This window comes from Cervus elaphus, chromosome 23 (assembly GCF_910594005.1).
Source record: "Cervus elaphus chromosome 23, mCerEla1.1, whole genome shotgun sequence".
Classification (NCBI taxonomy): Eukaryota; Metazoa; Chordata; class Mammalia; order Artiodactyla; family Cervidae; genus Cervus; species Cervus elaphus.
This window is the reverse complement of record NC_057837.1, coordinates 51,888,541-51,908,137: the sequence shown is the minus strand read 5'-3', so window position 1 is coordinate 51,908,137 and position 19,597 is coordinate 51,888,541. Positions and strand designations below refer to the sequence as shown.

The following is a 19,597-nucleotide window of genomic DNA, read 5'->3' as shown; positions in this document are numbered from 1 at the left end:
GCCTAGTATCGAGGTTCTGAGCTGGAACTAGCTTGAAACCCTTTTGGCAACAGTCTGAACTGAAGAGAAAGCCCCTTCAGGTAGAGAAGTGGAAGCACTACTCTTCCTGGACAACATGGAGGAGATTGGTCTTTGATCCAACCTCCTGGCATGGTCCTGTGAGCACTTCCAGTCTCATGCCTCCTCTGAAGTGTTTACTCCAGCTTTACTCATGCCCTCCATACTCCCCTCACCCAGCCTCACCTCCCACACCTGCAAAGACACAAGCATGCCAAAAGAGTGCCACTCAAGAGGCTTTCTCCATTTTATTTCTTTGGGAAAAGAAAACAAAGTCTTTCCATCACATATGGTAGAGATATATATTTATATATATTTATATATAATTTCTTTTGTGGTTGGAAATCCCAAAGCTGAGTCTGTTCATATTTTTTTCTACTTTTTAATTTTTTTTTTTCATACTAACGCCTCCTCTTCCTCCTGCCCCTCTGGCCCAGGCCCAGGTTCTGGGGCCAGTGCAATGAAGGGTGAGTGGAATGGGCAGTGATTGCCAGGACAGCCCCCCACCCAGCTCAGAGAACTGGTAAGGGGCACCAGAAGGGGCTGTGCAGGACAGAGGCCACAGGAGCACTCCTGTTTGTGTGTGGGGTGCACAGCTCGTTAAACAGTCACCAGTCATGAGAGGAGGCTGGTCAGGGGTCGGGGGATTGCTCACAGTAGTTGCCAGCTCCCTCCAGCCTGCCCCACAAACCCAGTCTTGGGGGTGGGAAGGAGAGAGTAAAAAGAGAAATACAAGGGCCAAGGGCCAAACCTCCTCCGATTTTTATTGCTGGTGTGTTAGAAATTTGCCTTTCCCTTCTTATTTTGGGGAGATGGACTCTTAAGAGGGCCCCCAGAGGAGGAAGTGACTGGCTGCCCCAACCCCCACTAATGGCCATGCCAGGACTACCCTGGGCAAACACTGGGCTACCTCAGGCCTCTTGGACCCAGGGGTCAGTGATTCTCTCAGTTCAGCCTTGCTCTTCAAGAGCAATCATAGTTACCCCCCCACCCCCCAAAACAAGGGCCTTGGGCTCAGGCTTGGGCCCAAAGGAGCTAGGAAGTGGGCAGTGCACCAAAGATCAAGCAGTTTTCTACTGGGAGAAAAGGTGAGGTTTAGGGGAAGAGGTGGCCTAGGACAATGATGTTCTGAGCATGAAAGCAGTAGGCTGAGCACAAAAGCAGAAGGTGGCTGAGGGAATCAAGTGGGAAGACATAGGAAGACACCACAGACACCCATAGGACCTCAGAAAGTCGATGAGGGGAGTGCCTGAGAGGCAGGTGGCACTTAATAACTGTAGTTAGAGCTGGATAGTGGCCCTGGGTGAGGGATCAGCCAAGCAAATGGGGCTGTTTTCCTACAGGATCCTGGTCAGAGGGGTGAGGGTAGAGCTAAGAAGTCTCCAGGTGACCCTTCCCAAGAACAGGACAGCAGATCTTCCCCGGGTACCGAGCCTCCAGCCTCAGCCCTTATCTCCTCCAACATACACATATAGACATACACTCAGGACCAGCCCAGGCTAGAGACCTTGGCAGGGAGGGGCTAGGCAGGTAGCCCTCTCAACCATAGGCAGGCCATCTGCTCCCACTTGTCCTGCCAATCTGCCCAGGGAGGGAGAAAAGTGCAGGAAACAGGGAGGCCAGGAGCCCAGACTGTCAGCTTTGGCAGACCCCATACAGTTCCCCTCAGGCTACATGGCCTAGGAGATTGGTACAGAGAGCATCTCTGGACACAGGGTGGCCAACAGTAGCAGCCCAGACCCACCCAGGGGCTGGGCACCTCATGGCTCTGCAAGGCCTGCCACCTTTCCAACAAGGGAGTGCCAAGAAAAGGAGCACGAGTTCCCCTGCTGCCTGGGCCCTCAGCCCCATTCACTCTGCCCTCCCTGCTTCCTCCTTGGGAGGAGGGTTGAGTGGGCTGCCTAGTGGGGCAGTGGTAGAGCTGGGAGGCACCCAGTGAGGGGAGGGGCCTGGTCACAGCTGCTTTGAGAACCTCTTTGGTCTGGGGATTCAGAGGACATGGGGAAAAGAGATGGCAGGGAAGGGGATACTGGGGACTCTGGCCTTTGACTGGGTATTTGTCAAAAGGCCACATGCCCAGGTAGGGGATCATATTTCTGTGGACTCGATGCGCTCAAGGCGGGAGGGGGTCCAGGCTTTCTTCTCCTCCCCATGTTGGGGTGTAGGTGTGCTGGCACCTCCCGCAGCCCCTCGCTCTCGCAGCCGCCGCTCTAGCTGCTGGTTGCGCTGGTACATCTCCACATAACTCAGCTGCAGCTGCTTCTGGTACTCAATGACCTTCTCCTTCTCCTCCAGCCACACTCGGCGCTCCTCTGCAAAGCTGGCACCCTGGCGCTCCCGGGCTCGCCGCTCAGCTGCCAGCTCAGCCTGCAGCCGCCCCACCTCCCGCCGCAGGGCCCGCGTCCCACTCTCCCCACCAGCATCCACCTCCCCATCCAAGGAAACCAAGGAGGCGGCAGCAGCCACCCCAGCCTGACGGCGCATCTTGGCCTCATCGCTCTCGCAGGTGGCCAGTGCATCCTGTGGCTCGGCCGGATCCACTGGGGTCAGTGCCGGCTTGAGGCAGGCAGAGGGCAGCTCTCCCTCACCCAGCTCCAGGCTGGCCTGTTTGCTGCCGAAGGAGTCCCTCAGGCTGAGCAGCTGCTCCTCCTTCTCCCGCAGGGAGGCCCGGCCCTCCCGCAGCTGTGAGCGCAGCCCAACAATCTCACTCAGCTTCTGGGACACATCCGCCTGCGAGTCCTTCAGCTGCTGCTTCAGAAGGGAAATCTCCCCAGCCTTCTGGCATACCTGGGCAGGGGCAGATGAGAAGAGAAGTCAGGGGGAAAGCAGAACTCTGCTTACCCCCACTCTAGCCCCCATATCCAGCCCCAGGGCATCAAGCTGCCCCAGGGCTCAGGGTCAGCTCATCATGGCAAAAAAGACAATGCAGGGTCCCCTCCTCAGACTCATGAGGACGACATAGCTAATCTCACAGGGCCTGGGACTGCTCTGGTCCTCACAGACACTGCCAACTGATGCTGCCACAATCTTCACTCCCCTTGTGATAGCTGTGGGCTGCTATTCTGGTTTTCTCCAGAGAGACAGAAGAAGGGGACACAGGGAGATGCCCACGCCCCAGTCTGCACCTCCCACTTAGTTTCCTCCATCCGGGGCAGGAAGTCGGCCTGTTCCTTCTGGCAGGCGGCAACCTTGTCCTCAAGCTCTTCCCGCTGCCGCATCAGCCGGGCTGCCTCCTCCTGTAGCTGCTTCTTGTCCTGCTGCAGCCGCAGCACCTGTAGCTGCAGGCCTTGCTGGGCACGCTGGGCGCGCCGGGCCACCTGCTGCAGCTTCCCACTGCAGCCCTGCCGCAGCTCAGCCAGCTCACGCTCCCAGGCCTTCTGACGCTCCTCCAGCACCTGGGCCACTGCCGCTTCACTCTGCTCCAGGCTACGCCGCAGAGCTGCCACCTCCTGCTCCTTCTCCCACAGCCGCTCCTCTAGCTCCTGGATCAGAGCACTGGGCGAAGGTGGTGAGCAGGCCGCAAATGGCAGGCCTCCCCCTCCACCCTCCCCTGATCCCAGGTGACCTGGTCGCCCCATGGATGAGGATGACCCGCTCTTGCTGGAGGCCCGCCCACTGTCGGACGTCGCCAGGTCCTGGTAGCCCGACCCACCACCACTGCTGCCACCACCGCTGCCACTGCCGTAGCTGGCAGTGCCAATGCGGTTGATGTGGCTGGTGGAGGCACTGAGGGGCGCCAGGTGCTGGCTGTAGCTGGAACTGTAGGTGGGCAGGCTTGTGAGTGAGTTCCGGCCTGAGTCTGAGAGGCCGCTCCCACCTCCGCCCGCTGGGGTCATGGTCCGAGACTTGTCCAGTCCACCCTTGAGGCCACCAGGGCCCTGTCGTCCCTCAGGGGTCCCGTTGGTCTGTGGGGGGCACAAGTTCTGCATGGAGTGGAAGTTCTTGGGTACAACAGGCTTGAAGGCCGAAGGCCGAACTAGCGGCTCTGAGCACTGCACAGAAGCAAGGAAGAGGGAGTGGGCATCAGGATGGGGCCTTAGCCTTGGCCCCAGTCTCTTCCCTCTGATCTAGACTTGTCCAGCCCCATCTCCACCCCCATTGGACCTCCATCCTGGGAGTCTCTCCTGGCTACCCCCTGCCCCTCTCACAACCAATTATCTGCCCAAGGCCCACCAGCTGGACTTGACCCCCAAGGCTCCCCAATCCGGCTTCTATCTCAGTCCCTAAAGCTCAAAAACAACCAAGAAGGCCCACTTCACCCTCTTCTCTGGGTTGCCAGCTATCCCCAGAAAAAGGCCTTGAGGACTGACCTGGTCTAGCTTGCCAGAGGTGGCCAGGAGCTTGGGTGGGTGGCTGGGCTCACGATACTGTGGTGGGGCCTTATCACTGCCCCCACTGCTGCTGCTGCCACCGCTGCTGCCCACCACGTTGCCGCAGACATCCGTGTGGTCGCTGCCCCGTAGCTCGCCATTGAGGTAGAGTGAATTGGCGAGAGCCTTGTCCTCTGAGGGGTAGCGGCCTGGCCTCTCCCTGCTGACCCCACTGCCACGGGGACCAGGGAAACTGCCCTGGTTGCCCCCACCCCCCGTGCGGGTGCCCACACTTTTCATGGCAAACTCCTGGGTGTGAGCCACCCCACTGCCCACACTGCCCATGGCCAGGCGAGGGTCTGGGGGTCCGAGCTCAGAGGGCCGAGGGGCGAAGGCCAGGAGGGGATCTCGCCCTGGGTCAGCACGCACAGGCAGTGTCTCCAGCTTCGCCATGACTAAGCCAGGGGGGCACTGTGGGCACAAGTAGGAAAGCAGAGAGAGATCAGACCCAGTCCCACCCCCACCACCCCATCCAAGCCTGACCCAGAACCACCTGATCCTGCCTTTCAGTGTCCCCTTCCTTACAGTGGGCCCAGGAGTTCCCAGACAGCCAAGGTAAAGGAATGGGGCTGGGGAAATAAGGACAACTTGGTAATAGGGGCTGCCCCTCGTACAGCTGACAAAGCCCAACCCCTAGGGACCATACACCCACCCTCCTAGCTTTGCTATCTATACTCAGTATTCCGCTCTTAACTCCCACCTCAGACCCAGCTTCTTCATGGGTCTGCCCCCCACTCAGTGACCCACCCACCCCCAATTCTTCACTGCAACCTCAGAACTCAGGTGTCCTTTACTCTGGGTCTGGACTCCTATATCCCAACCTCATGGGCTGGGAAGATGGGTTTGGAAGGGGACAGCAGTACCTGAATTCAATAGGGGACCTCAGAACTTAAGGGAGGGAAGCCCACCCCTATCCAAAAACTGGGGATGGGAGTCCTTCCCGGTCCCCTAACCTAGGGTGTTGCAGTCAAGGACAGAAGTGGAGGCTCACTACCGGCGCAGGATCCTCTCCTTGCCTCTCCAAGGGGGTGGGGGGCCGATGGGGCCTCAAGCCTGGGACCCTCCGAGGCCCGGTCTGCAGGGGCCATGTGCCTCACTCTCGCAGCTCGGCACGAACCAGCTACGCGACTTTGGACCGGCCGACCGAGCCATCCCGGACTGCAGTTTTCTCCTCTGCGAAATGGGAGGAATGGAGGACCTACCTCGCAGAGCTGCCGCGTGCCAGGAACCCCAGGGCAGCGGGCGCGGGACAGGACGGAGGTATTGGGGGTAGGGTGGGCGGTAGCTGCCTGGGCGGCGCGCATCTGGGCCACCTAGGACATGCGCCGCCCCTCGCGGACGGCCGGGGACCGCGGTTGCAGCGTGTAGCAGGGGACCCTCCCAGAGGTCTTCCCAACTTGCACGCATGGGGGTCTGGCACGAGAGGGGCCCCTCCCCATGGTCAGTACCTCGGCAGAGGCCCCGGGGCTGGTTGAAGCCGGGGGAGAGGACGCAGCGCTGGCTGCGGAGGACGCCTGCCGTGCCTCCCTCCCGGCCTGCGGTTCCCACAGGTGGGCGGGGGCAGGGGCGGAGCCTCGGCGCCCAGCGGCGCCCAGGATTCCGCGCCCGCAGAACCCCTCCAAGAATTCACTGCCTTCGGGAAGACTTCCTGGATTACTCCCCTCCCCCGCTCCTTGTGGACCTTGACCCTGCACAGTTCACCGAGAATTCCTCGGAGCCCTTCTGTGGGCGTGCGTCCCCCTCCCCCAAGGCTGGCCCACAGAAGCAGTGGGGAGCAGGGCCTCGGGTTACCTGTGCTCTGGAAAGCCCTGCTTCCTGGTTCCTTTGTCTCAAGTCCGCACCAAGGAAACACCTGCCCCAGAGATCCTCATATTCAGCCAGGCAGAGGCTGCAGGCAGTGCCGGCCGTGAGCAGACGCTCAAATACAAGTGCCAAAAATGGCAGGGGGCGCCCTTCAGTCCTTTAAACCCTGCCTTCCTCGCCTGCTAAGGTGAAGGGGTACAGGTGGCAGTCCTGGGCCCCTTGAGTGATGTTTCAAACTGTCTTCTCTCCAGATGCCCACTTCTAATGTTGTGTTGAGGCTATCGGGTCCCAGATCAGGGGAGCCAAACAAAACTCTTGCCTTGCAGGTGTCTTCTGGCCACACCAGGAATTACAGCCCGAGGTGGTTGGAAAACTCCCACAAACCAGTCCGCACTTTTGTAAAATTCCATTCTAAACGCATTTCCCCCCGCGCCCCCCCCCCCACCCCGCCTAGGTGTGGAGAACAGGAGTTTACCACCTTCTTCCCTTAAGCTAATCTGTTCCATACATCCCATAAGGCTGAGACATAGAGTAAGGCAAGAGAGGCACTTAGGGTGCAATTTAAGTGTAAGTGCAGGATCCTGAAAGTGAGTGCCTACTTTCCTCTGGTGCCCTAGGTGCTGCTGCCAAAATCTTGACGCTCTGCTCACTGATAATGAACAGAAATATGGAGACAGAATATCCTCCTCCCATCCTAAACATGACCCCCTTCTCTTGCCATCTCTGGATGCAGTGTAGGGAGCAGCTGGGGAGTCAAAAGAGTGAAGGCTGGGTGTCCTGAGGCTTAGAACCAGTGGGAAGATCTGGTCAGGAAGGAAGAACTGACAAAACTTCATACAGATGGGGTCCAGGGGGTAGGGCAAGGGAGGAGTCTGGACTGGGACACCAGGATGGGTATGGCACACTTAACGTGACAGGAGGAGAATGTGTGGGCAAATGGGTTCTTTTTTGTTTTTGTTTTTGAAAATGGGTGCTTTGAGGAAGACCAGAGAAAAATAGCTCTCAGCTATCAGATAGAAAGAGAGACTTGGATCAGGAGCATTCAAGCGTATTGTGGGTGGAGTCCAGCATGGAGCTCCAGTGGCAGAGCCCAGAGCCTGGGAAGAAGTGGGAGCAGGAAGAAGACCAGGAGAAGGCAGGCCCTGAAGACCAAGATGGATTACACGTCAAGAAGGTAGGGGCACTCCTGGAGTTAACAAAGGGGCTTACTCATAAAATTGGGATTGGAGAGGGTGCCCTGAATTTGGCAGGTGGAAACATCACTGGTGTCTATGAGAATGATTTTGGAAAAGTGGTGCAAAGCAGAGCCAGACTACAGGAGTGGCGGGGAGGTGGGGGTCTGGAGGGAAAGATGGAAGAGTTCCCTTCTGAGAAGGCAGTAATTTCAGGTGTTTTGGAATCCAAGGGCTCTTTTCTAATTTTAGAATTTAACATGGTAGAAACCTGAGTGTGGTTATATGCTAAAAGGTGTCGACAGTGAGAAGATAGAACTAGACAAGGGGGTTTCACCAGAAGCCTGGGTGTGGGCAGGAGCAAACCTTGGGTCATGAAAGTGAGCGGATAATGTTTAGGAAGGTGCTTTGCAAACTGTAAGGTGCAGTACAAATATGCAATACTACCTTCCCTGAGATCCAGGAGACTCTGACCATAGATTGGCGCTGATCATATGCCACCCTGCCCTGTGGTTTCCCTGGATTGTGTGTGGTCCCCTGAAGGCCTGGGTGCCCAGAGTCCTGGATTGATGGAAATGAGGTCCCAAAACTGTTTCCTGAGCCTCCTATCCTTGTGGTCTTTCTCTGGGAATCATTGACTACCAACCCACTGCAACTTTCCTTGGAGCCTCACTCCTTGAAGAGCTTCTTATTATAATTCTAACCTGTTACCGTCAACCCCATGCAAATGTTCTCTGCCCCTTGCCTCTCCCAAGCTCAGACTGCTGCAACTTCTTTCTACAAACCTCCAGCAGGGACTGGCAAGACAAGGGAGGGCAAATATCTCCCTGATAGTTAGAAACTGAGTCCAGAGGAAGGGTTTGAGCTTCATTTGTGGGTCAGGGTCCTGAACTAGCCCAGGTAGCTGAGTATGGTCTGCAAAGACAACCTCATGGCATTAGCTCAACAACCTGGGATGACAGCCTGTTGCCTTATTCTGCCTCTATTTCTGTCCTATCCACCCTCAGTGCCTGGGACATTACACACAGTATTAGTGGTCACAAAAGCGGCAAATAGACCCTATACCTGGGAGCTAGATGGGCAGGTCCTTCCATCCTTCAGTGACCACCCAGCCCCTCCACATGTGTGTCCCTCCCAAAGCCAGTAAACACTATACCCTTCCCTTGGGGTCTCAGAGCCCCAAGCTCAGCCCATTCACCCCCTAAAGATCTTAGCAGCCCCTCCTGCCAGCATCCTTGCTGGGGGCTTCTCACTGCCCTTTCTTGTTCTGTACTCCCTCCCCTGTGCAGCTACTAAGAGACTCTTTCTAAAGGGCAAAGCCGATCTTGTCCATGCTTTGCCCAAATTCTATTGCACCAGGTGCAATATAGACACTTACGGAGGTATCAGCTCCAAGTGGAAATCCCAGTTCAACTGATTAGGGATGGAATTGCATGTAGGTTATTCCACTTCGGGTTCTCACACCTACCTTACAGGAATCTTAAGAAGTGAATGTATTATGGGTAGATGCCTGGCATTCCTCTCAGCCCTCAGAACCACAGCTTGCAGCAGGGCCCCCAAGGACTCTCCTGCTGCTTATCCTATTTCCCTTGACCTGAGTCCCTCTCCACACTACACAAAATCTCTTCGCAGCTCTCTGTGCCCATTCTGCACCCTTCAAGAACCAACCCAAATACTGCCTCCCAGGACAGCATCCCTGATCTACCCAGGGGGAGGGCTCTTGGAGCACTTGGTTCAGGCCACTTCAGGGAGATTTCATTCTGGGGCTGCCCTGTGGGTGCCCCCAGGAGGGGAACAGGCCACAGAATTTTGGGGTCTCTGTGCCCTGATTCGGAGGAGATGCAGAGAGAATGCAGGTGGGAGAATGCTAGTTATAAGCAATGCAAAGAGGCAATGAATCCCGATAGGAAAATCAGGATGGGCTTCCAGGAAGAAGGACTGAGGGAGAAAAGGTTTCAGGGGCACTATAGGGCTTTGGGGGAGGGGGGTGCAGAGGTCTCCAGAACTTCTTGGTTGGGATATGTGAGGGGAGATTCATCTTCTCTTGGCGACAAAGGGGGAAGGGGCCGATCCCCTAGATCCTGGCCCTGATAAATCCCGGGTTTCAGGGCTGAGGGGGCTGATAGCGTCCCCACACACACACCCCGACCACACACGCGCGCACACACGAGCCTCCCACACGGGAGTGGGGGGTGGTGGCGGGGGGCGGGTGTTCGCCCCCACGGCCCGCAGCGCCAAAAGATAGAGACCCCAGTCACAGGCCATCCCGAGGAGGTGTCCGGGGGGATCTCTGCGGTGGGAGAAATCCCTCCTGCACCTCCTGGAGATCCTCACCAACGCGTGTGGCCCGGGGGGGCGGGGCGCAGAGGGAAGAGGTGACATAATCCGGGCCGCACCCCCTCCGGCCGCCACCTTCCCCCAGGCCCTGCGAAGCATCCATGACATCATCGGCCTCATCTCCACTCCCTTCATCCCTGGGATCCCAGCAGTGGGACGCTCCCCCTCCCCAGCTCCGGGTCCGACCGAACGAGCCTCGCGGTGTAGCGGGCAAGGCGAAAGGTCGGAGTCGAGAGGGGCGCGGCGGTGGGTCTGCCTCACTTACTCGCTGCCTCAGGGTCCGGCGCGGGGTCTTCGGCGCTGGCGCCGCCGGCCCGGCTCGCTGGCGCGGCCAGAAGCCCGCCCGGCGGGGCGCGAGGCGCGGGCCCGGCTGCGCTCCGCGCCCCTCCCGCTCCCCGCCCGGGCCCCGCCCACCCGCGGCTGCGGCAAACGCAGGTCCGCCCTCCAGCCACGCCCCCCAAGCTCGCCAATCCCTGGGCTGAGGCGGGGCCCGGTGCCTTAACCCCTTTATCGCTGCGTCCTGGCCCGCGCGTGGGACACCTCTAGTTCACCCACCCGCCTTCGGGTCGCTCTGAGCCTGCCCCGAGCCCTCTGCACATTCCGTGTTAACCCTCTATACGCTTGGGCGCAGCCCCCCAGTCTCTCCTCTTAAATCCAATAGGGCAGACCCTTCTTGAACCCCACATCTTTGGCGACAAGGAGGAACTCCTCTGACTTGGGGAAGGGGCTCTAGACGCCGAGCCCCGCGCCCTATTCCTCTTTCGCTCCCGCTCTTCGGGACGAGGCTTCCCAGCGGACACCTTGAGACCTTGCTTCTAGTCTGCAAGGTGGGGGCGGGGCGAGCCGTCCGGGGTGGATAGGACACCGCCCTTGGAAGACCCGCCCAGGCGCGGGGAGAAGCCGGCGGGCATTTGTAAGGTTTTGAGGGTCCTTGGCTCTGTCCGTCAGCAATCGGAGCCGGTTTGAAACTTGATTCTCACTGAGGATCACCGTCGTGGGGGGAAGGGCGGGCGACCAGGTAAAAGACGTACATTACAACTGAGCAGGGTTTGACTGCTTCATCCTGTGGCCCGAACCTGGCAAGATGCCTTGGCCCTTCATAGTGAGAGGGAATAAGGCGGTTGTGTCTGATATGGAGTACCAGCTTCGCACACGGTTGCCAGGTATGTGAGAGAGGTGCTCATTCCGCCCCAGGTGGCCCAGGACTGCCGGGAGGAAGTCTGTCTGGAACGGAGGCCTTCACCTTGAATAGGATAGACAAGCAAGCCAGGCCTAGGGTTCAGCATTAGCAAAATCTTTGAGGCACAAAGGATCTGACTTAAAAACTGCAGTTTCTCCACTCTGCTGGCATGTAATCCATAGTACCTCTACTGTTACAGATGATTTGTTTGGTCAGCTGTCATTCTATTTAAATAGTTTTTATTTCTGTCTGTTTCCTGTTTTCTGAATTTTTCCATATTTGCTTTTATCTCCCATAATGATTTGCAATGCAGAAAGCCTGTTTTTAATTCTTCTGGTTGTTGCCATTAAGTTTATCAAATAAAAATGCAGCTTATTTTCACAAATTATTAAAGTCAATGACAAATCATTCATTTTTATGTTCCTCCTGTGTAATGAGAAATTTCCATCTCTTGGCCTGCTGCCCTCACACTACTTACTTATATTTGTCCACTTAATCTAGGATGACAGACTCAGTTTTTATTTATACTTTTTTTTAAGTCACAAAATCCTCTTTTTCAATCATTGTTTTGGCTTTTGCCAATGATTTGTTTAATTGGTAACAATGTCACTGACAGTTTCTTATGCACTAATTTTTCTATTACTCCTCAGACCCATCTCCCAACTTGACTAGTGATTTCAAAGTGAACTCCAGGATGTTACATTTTTCTAAGTCTATGCTCTAGGTGAGAATGCCTTTCTGCTGTCCTCACACACAGGGTGGCTTAACTAGTTATAGAATTCTTGAATCTCAAACTTTCCCCCTCAAAATTCTCTTGTCCATATCCCATTGTCTTTGGCTCTTAAAATAGTAGCAAGTACATCTGAAACTAATATTATATGTCAATTATATTGTAGCTCCAAAAAAAGGTAGCATAACTGGATTGTTTTCTTTTAGGTGAGCAACTTGCCTGGTGCTTGTTGGAATTTTTCTCTACTCTCAAAAGTAAAACATTTTGCCAGTATAAATCTTAGTATAGGCATTTTTCTATTAAAATTTCAGAAATAAAAAAAGTCTTCCTTTCAACTGAGAAAAGGTCTCTTCTAGTATGTTCTTGTCCATTCTACGAACAGATTGTTTTGGACTTTTTTTCTCCTCTAAAATTATCACATTGGATTACCACTGTCAATTAAATCTCTTTGTCCCTTTTCTCTAAATCCTGGGGACAGTATCTCAAGTTTTTGGTTTTCACCATTACTGATTTAATTTTCACAGTTAAGGGTATTCTATTTTCTCTAATAAAACATTTCATTCTGTTCATTTTATTTTCCTTTCGTTTTTCCATCTACCTTTGTCTTGATCTCAACTTAATATCTTTTTATAGTTCTCTGTTCTTATGTCATTAACAATGTGGTTTTGCATCTTAGGAACACCAGAAAAGTAAGAGAATACCATATCTGACTCTGTTCTAATGCATATGGAAACACTGATATTTAATAATATGGACCCTTTTCTGGGAAATACAATTACAAAAACAATAAAAATGTTGAAAATACTATCCAAGAAAGATGTCTGAAGCAGGTTCAAGACCTAGATGGTTTAATGGAAGACTTCTTTCAAACTTTCAGTGATCAGATAATCCTCACCTTGGAAATTTCTATCATAGCCCAGAAAAGTAAAAATGGTATTTCATTTTATGAAGCCACCATTCCCTTTATACCAATTCCCAATAAAGGAAGAAGGACAGAAAAAGAACCAGTCATACTGATCAGTTTGGGGTGGGGGGATCCTAAATACAAATCAAGGAAATAAAATTAGATATTATTGTATAAGAACTTAATCCATGACTGTCTTAAATGAGAAAAAACAATCCTCAAAATAGATGCCAAAAAGTCATTCAAAAGTAAATACCCCAAAGAACTCTCATAATTAACTAGGAAAGGTTGACATTAAGATTCAATATTTTGTGCTACCTTGACATCTGGTAAAATCCAGAGGGCCTCCAACGGCCTAAACCAAAAGTGGCCCTAGTCAAACAATCCTCCTTAACAAATGGATGAGGTACAGATTCTGCTTATTTCTGAGTACTGTAGTGGGTCTCAGTTCTCTATCAGCCCTCAGATTTATTTTAAAAAGCCAATCATAATCATATCCCCTGCAGGAACCAGGGGGCACTCACCCTCTTGCTGCTACAAAGCTGGCCTCACATAGTCTCTGGTTGTTCACTCTATGCCTCAGTGCAACACCTCTGTGGTCCTGTGTAGCTTGTGGTGTTCTCTCCTGAGCTGTGAGTATATGTGTTGTCAATATCACCTGCTCAGTGCCAGGTATTGTGTTTGGCTATCCCCACAATCCTAAAGTGAGAATCTCTGCCTCACCAATGGGGTGAAGAGCAAGTGATCAAAACAAGAGTATCAGACTAGCAGGAAAATTCCCTGGCGGTCCAGTGGTTAGGACTCCATTTTTACCACCAAGGGCCTGGGTTCAATCCCTGGTTGGGGAATCCCACAGATCATGAGGAAGGCCAAAAAAAAAAAAGAGTGTATCAGACTAACAAAAATTAAAACTCCATGTTGGTGAGGCTGTAGGAAAATAGGAACTTGCAAAATATTTTTGAGAGTATAAACTGGAACAGTCTTTTGGGAGGACAACTGGGTGATTTATTAAAATGAGAAATGCATTATATCCTTGAACCCAACAATTCCATTTCTGGAAGAAATACCATACCATCACAAATAATATGATAGATGTAAGAAGCCAGTCATTGACATAATGATTATAATAGTAAAAAAAAAAAAAGAAAGAAAGTTTTTCTATTAGTTTTCTATTAGTAGAAGATTGATCAAGTGAATAACAATGCAACAACGCAATGCAAGTCCAAAAAATCAAGTGGCAGAATAACATGTATACACACTATACTCTTAATTTTTCTATTATTTTTAAAAGAGTATATATGTACATGCATAGAAAAGTCTGGACAGATACACACCAAACTAATAACAGTGGCTACCTTGAGATGGTGGGATTTCTGGGAGCATGGCAGAAGAGAAGACTCTAGGCACTTTGGTAATGTTTGCATTTTTTACAACAAGCATGTGTTACTTTTGTTTAAAAAAAAACAACAACATTATTTTAAGGTAAAGAAGTTTGCCTGGAAGAATAAACAGGTGAGGAAACTCTGAAAATTTATAAAAACTATTAAAATATTACACATTTGCTCAAAATTCCCTGCCCTAATGGAGCTTTCACTCAAGTAGGAGGAGACGATAAGTAAAATATACAGTGAATTAGAAAGTGGTAAGTACGAAAGAGAAGCTGAGATTGCAGGGGATCCCAATTCAGAATAAGGTAGAAGGCCTTGCTGAAGAGGTGCACTCAAGATACAGACCTGGAGGGTCAGGAGCAAGCCTGAAGTAAAAAAAGAGACTTCTAGGATGAAATCATTTTATCTATAGTAAAATGAGCTTTTCTTTTTCAATGTTTTGTTTCATTGTACTAACTAAAGCTTCCAGATAGAAAAATGGTTATTTAAATATTATTTTAATTGTAGTTTTTAATAAGATCAATAACTACAAAAAGAACTGCGTTGTTATAGATCTACCTTTTTTTTGGGGGGGGGGGTCCATGCCAAGTATCATGTAGGAACTTAGTTCCTTGACCCAGGATCAAACCCATTCCTTCTGCAGTGGAAGTGCAGAACCACTGGACCACCAGGAAAGTCCCAAAGATCTACTCTTTTAAATGGCACTAGACTGGGTTCTATCAACCTATAAACACGTCATTCTAAATCACAAGAAAAGAAGGAAAGCTCTCTGTGGACCCAGAGATTATCACACTAAAAGCAGTAAGTCAGAAAGAGAAAGACATTATATATGAAATCTAAAATGTGACATGCATGGATATATCTACGAAACAGAAACAGACTCATAGAGAACAGATCTGTGGTTGCCAAGGGAAAGGGGAGGTGAAGGAGGGAAGGACTGAGAGTTTGGGATTAGCAGATGCAAGTATTATATACAGGATGAATAAACAACAAGGTCCTACTGTACATCAGAGGGAACTATATTCAATATCCTGTATTAAACCATAATGGTCCAGCAATCCCACTCCAGGGAATATATCTGGAGAAAAACATGATCCGAAAGGATACATACACCCCAGTGTCCCCTGCAGCACCGTTTATAAATAGTCAAGACATGCATGCAACCTAAATGACCATCAACAGAGGAATGGATAAAGATGTGGTACATATTACTCAGCCATTAAAAAAGAAAGAAGTAATGCCATTTATGGCAACATCGATAGACCTAAAGAGTGTCATACTGAGAGAAGTAAGTCAGACAGAGGAGATATATCATATGACATCCCTTATATGTAGAATCTAAAAACAAATGATACAAATGAGCTTACTTACAAAACAGAAAGAGACTCACACACTTAGAAAACAAACTTATGGTTGCCAAGGGGAAGGAATAGTTAGGGAGTTTGGGAAGGTCATGTACACACTGCTATTTTCAAAACGGATTACAAGGAACCACTGTACAGCACATGGAACTCTACTCAACATTATTTGTCAGCCTGGATGGAAGAGGGATTTGGGGGAGAATGAACACATGTATATGTATGGCTGAGTCCCTTCACTGTTCACCTGAAACTACCACACCATTGTTAATTGGCTGTACCCCAATACAAAATAAAAGGTTTAAAGTTTGAAAAAAAAAAAGAATATACATATCTATATATAGCTGAGTCACTTTGCTGTACAACAGAAATTAACACAACATTGTAAATCAACTATACTTTAATCAAAAAAAAGCTAATTTATTTTATAAAGGTAGAATAGTCTTAATGGCAAAATCTGACAAATGAGATAAAAGAAGAAAATTATGTGATTGATAAACCACTTGTCTTCCCCACTAGTTTGTATTAATAGCATCTATATAGACAGGATCCTTTATTTAAAATTCCATATTCCCATCTTGGGCTTCCCTAGTAGCTCAGCTGGTAAAGAATCCGCCTGCAAAGCAAGAGACCCTGGTTCAATTCCTGGGTGAGGAAGATCCCCTGGAAAAGGGCTAGGCTACCCACTCCAGTATTCCTGGGCTTCCCTGGTGTCTCAGATGGCAAAGAATCCTTCTGTAATGTGGAAGACCAGGGTTCAATCCCTAGGTTGGGAAGATCCCCTGGAAGAGGGCATGGCAACCCACTTCAGTATTCTGGCCTGGAGAATCCCCATGGACAGAGGAGCCTGGGGGGCTACAGTCCACGGGGTCACAAAGAGTCAGACATGACTGAGTGACTAAGCACACAGCACAGTGCCCCCATGTTAACACTCTAGTAAGCAAAGATGTCCGAGTCCTAACTCCCAGGACCTGTGACTGAGTTACTTTACATGGCAAAAGAGAATTAACGTTGCAGATAGAATGAAGTTTTCTAATAACTTTAAAATCGGGAGATTATCCAGGTGAGTTGTATGTAATCACAAGGGTCCTTAAAAGTAGAAGTAGTAGGTGGGTGATGGTGGGGGAGCTGTGACTATGGAAGTGTGGTCTGAGGGACACAACATAGCTTGCTTTGCAGATGGAGGACAGAAGCCCTGGGAATGTGAGTGGCTTCTTAAAGATGGAAAGAGCCTCCAGAAAGAAACATAGCCCTACCTTGATTTTAGCCCAGTAAGACCTGTGTTGGATTTCTACATAACTACAAGATGATAAATTTGTATTATTTTACAACACCAAGTTTGTGGTAATTTGTTACAGCATCACTAGAAAACTAATGCAAGCACGTAACAGACATTCAACACTCATTTTTAAATGATGAATGAAGCCACAAAATCCCTGGACCTATAGAAAAATGGGTAAAAGATAGAAATATATCACTGGGACGTCCCTGATGATCTAGTGGTTAAGATGCTGCGCTCCCAAAGCAGGGGGCCCAGCTTCAATCCTTGGTCAGGAAATGAGATCCTGCATGACACAACAAAAACCCAGCATATATTTTAAATATTTATACACATACACGCGCACACACACACACACACACACACACACACACATCATTCACAGAATACAAATGGCCAACAAGCAGTTGTAAACATCTTCAGCTGATATTGAAGAGATGTAAATAAAAACCTACCAAATTAGCAGACGATTGTGACCCTTTGGGATCACACCTACCCATCAAGTTATCCAGAAGGGAATTAGGGGCTTCTTCTCTGGGATGACTGGGCAGTATCTCTAGATGCCAAACTGGGGACCAGGCAATCAAATCCATGCTAAAGTTTGGATGTTTGCACTAAAGCTTTTCCTAGCTGTGCTTGCTTCATAAAAGAAATAAAAACCTCTGAATTTGTGCCAAAAATTCCTAGGAATGACCAGTAAAAGTCTTGGGGGTTATCTAGACCAATATAAAACTACAACTGAAATGTTGATGACCCAAGTATGATGGGGTTTTTTACAACCTAATGATGTTTACACACACACACACATACACACACACACACTCTGGGCCCATGAAAATGGAAAACTAAAGGAAAAATACAAAAACATTATTAGACTGTATTCTCCTTTTTATCACTATTCTTTACTAATTGCACATTTTACCAAAGATAGAAGATGGCTTATGCTTTTATGTTCTCCAGGAATTTTTCTTTTCTGTAATATTTTTCTTTTCTGATTTTACATAATTGATGCTTTGTTTATACTGACAAAGAGACTTATCTGTACCTATATGATATAAACTTCATTACAAGTTATTTAGAAATTGGTAAAAAGGAATACAAGTCACCACCCCAAGCACCATCTCAAGAGAGTTTTATGTACTCACATCTATTTGTGAAGCATGTTGGTCCTTATTAAAGCTCCAAGCAAAATAGTATTTTATTTATTTTTTTTTCAAAATAGTATTTTAAATGATTATTGCATCATGGAAATTATGGTCATGTCCAAACCTCTAATCAGCTTTTATGGAAACCTGCAAACTCCAAAAATGTTACCAGCATAAATTTTTGTAAAATGTGGGGTAAATTTGTCCAGCAGAAAGTCTTCTCTGTAAACTCTGTACATTAACATTGCAGATAGGTACAGGGGTGGTTAAAAAAAATTTTTATTACCTGCCTTCAGGGTCCACATTTCTCATATATCCAATATGCACAAAGTAAAAAGGCATCAAGACAATTGTCAAGCTAGATATCAAGTGTGTGTCCACACACCTACTGTAGGGTTTAGCTCAACAAAAAGTGACTCGATTCACTTCACTGATGAGAAATAAAGAAAAATAGAACAACAGAAGTATTTATCTCAGTTAATTATGATACAGTCGGAACACTACTGGTTTTAGTTCTGGTATGATGATGATGACAGATTTGTTTTTTGTATCATTTCAGAAATTTAAGTCAAATTGTAAAATCATATAAGAAAGTTCAAATGACTACTTGGCAAAGTAAATCTAGCAGGTTATATGCAAAGGGTTATATTTAAACAAGCTTAGCAAAAAAACAAAACAAAAAAACAAGCTTAGTGTTATGGTATCAGTATTTGGTAGGTTCTATTATGAGGTTCCCTTTTACATTCACCTTTAATGAGTAGTAAAATACTGCATTAACCAGTCAAAAATTATGTATGACTAATTATGTATGACTAATAAAAAATTATGTCAGACTAAACCAAAGAAAATAATTTTTTTTCAATGTCCCCACTGTAGTTTACACTGTTTTTGTTACAACTCTGTGACTACTTAAAGTTATATGATGTGCTACTCTTCACTCAGATACTGCTCCTTGGCCCTGTCAATACAAAAGGAACAGGCTCCTTAGAACCCTGTTTTTCAATTGTAGGTCAAGATCTGTGAATGAGGTATACAATCAATTTAGTCACCATCAGCAGTGAAACAGAATAGAGAAATACAGAGTTCCCTGGTGGTCTAGGGGTTTGGATTCTGGGCTTTCTCTGCTATGGCCTGGGTTTGGTTCCCTGACGTCCCATAGGTGCAGGGTGGCCAAAAAAAAAAGAGAACAGAGAAACAAATATCAACATACGTCAAACCATCATAAGCAAAGGATTACTGTGAAACTTCAGCTTGTTCATCATCTATACATATGCACACATACATGTACCAAGTCCTGAATGTAAAATGGTTTTCTTAGTAAGAGATACTGTCAAAGAAGTTTAGAAAACACAGTCTTGGTGGAATAGTCATCTCCAATCTTGGGGCCAGGACTTAGGACTGGAGGTGCCTGGAGCACACACTCATGAAGGCTTGCTGCAGTACCCCCCAGCAGTACAATGGGGGTATGGAGGAAGGAGGTGACAGAGTAATAAGGACTTGTGGGATACACAGATTGCAAAGAAGGCTTAAGAAATGAGTTAGTGATTTAAAACACTAATTAAACATCCCCCTGACCCTTTACCAAATATTGCCCAAATCGCTGGGCTCAGCTCTTCCCCACTGGGTCCCAAGCTCCCTTTACACCTTCTCTCATCTTTGCCCCCAACATGCCCTTTTTTCCACCCGGCGCTCCATGTCTCTCAGTGAACCATAAACCTTTACATTCTGTACACCTGCCTTCCCCTTAGCCCAGGCCTCCCCTTCTGAGTATAGCCCATGCACCTGTTGGTTGGATAACTGACGGCCTCCCTGTTGTATTAAGAGCACTGCCCTGTCCCCACCTGTGGATGAGGCCATGTTGTATTTACTGTGGT

At 49.2% G+C, this 19,597-nt stretch overlaps 1 protein-coding gene across 7 annotated transcripts; it reads right to left on the bottom strand.

Moving 5' to 3' along the window:
* Positions 1–280: 280 nt before the first annotated feature.
* On the bottom strand, positions 281–10,161 carry LZTS3 (leucine zipper tumor suppressor family member 3). 7 transcript variants are annotated; one of them, XM_043883155.1, is made up of 6 exons: positions 10,005–10,153; positions 6,219–6,279; positions 5,381–5,600; positions 4,368–4,838; positions 3,183–4,049; positions 281–2,844 (listed from the first exon to the last, which is right to left on the bottom strand). In XM_043883155.1, the coding sequence occupies exons 4-6, from the start codon at positions 4,818–4,820 to the stop codon at positions 2,146–2,148; spliced, it is 2,019 nt and encodes a 672-aa protein (XP_043739090.1). In that variant the 5' UTR covers positions 4,821–4,838; positions 5,381–5,600; positions 6,219–6,279; positions 10,005–10,153; the 3' UTR covers positions 281–2,145. The 7 variants fall into 7 exon arrangements, with proteins under 7 accessions (XP_043739090.1, XP_043739092.1, XP_043739091.1 ...); XM_043883157.1 differs by having other exon boundaries at positions 5,419–5,600; XM_043883156.1 differs by having other exon boundaries at positions 5,422–5,600.
* Positions 10,162–19,597: the final 9,436 nt, after the last annotated feature.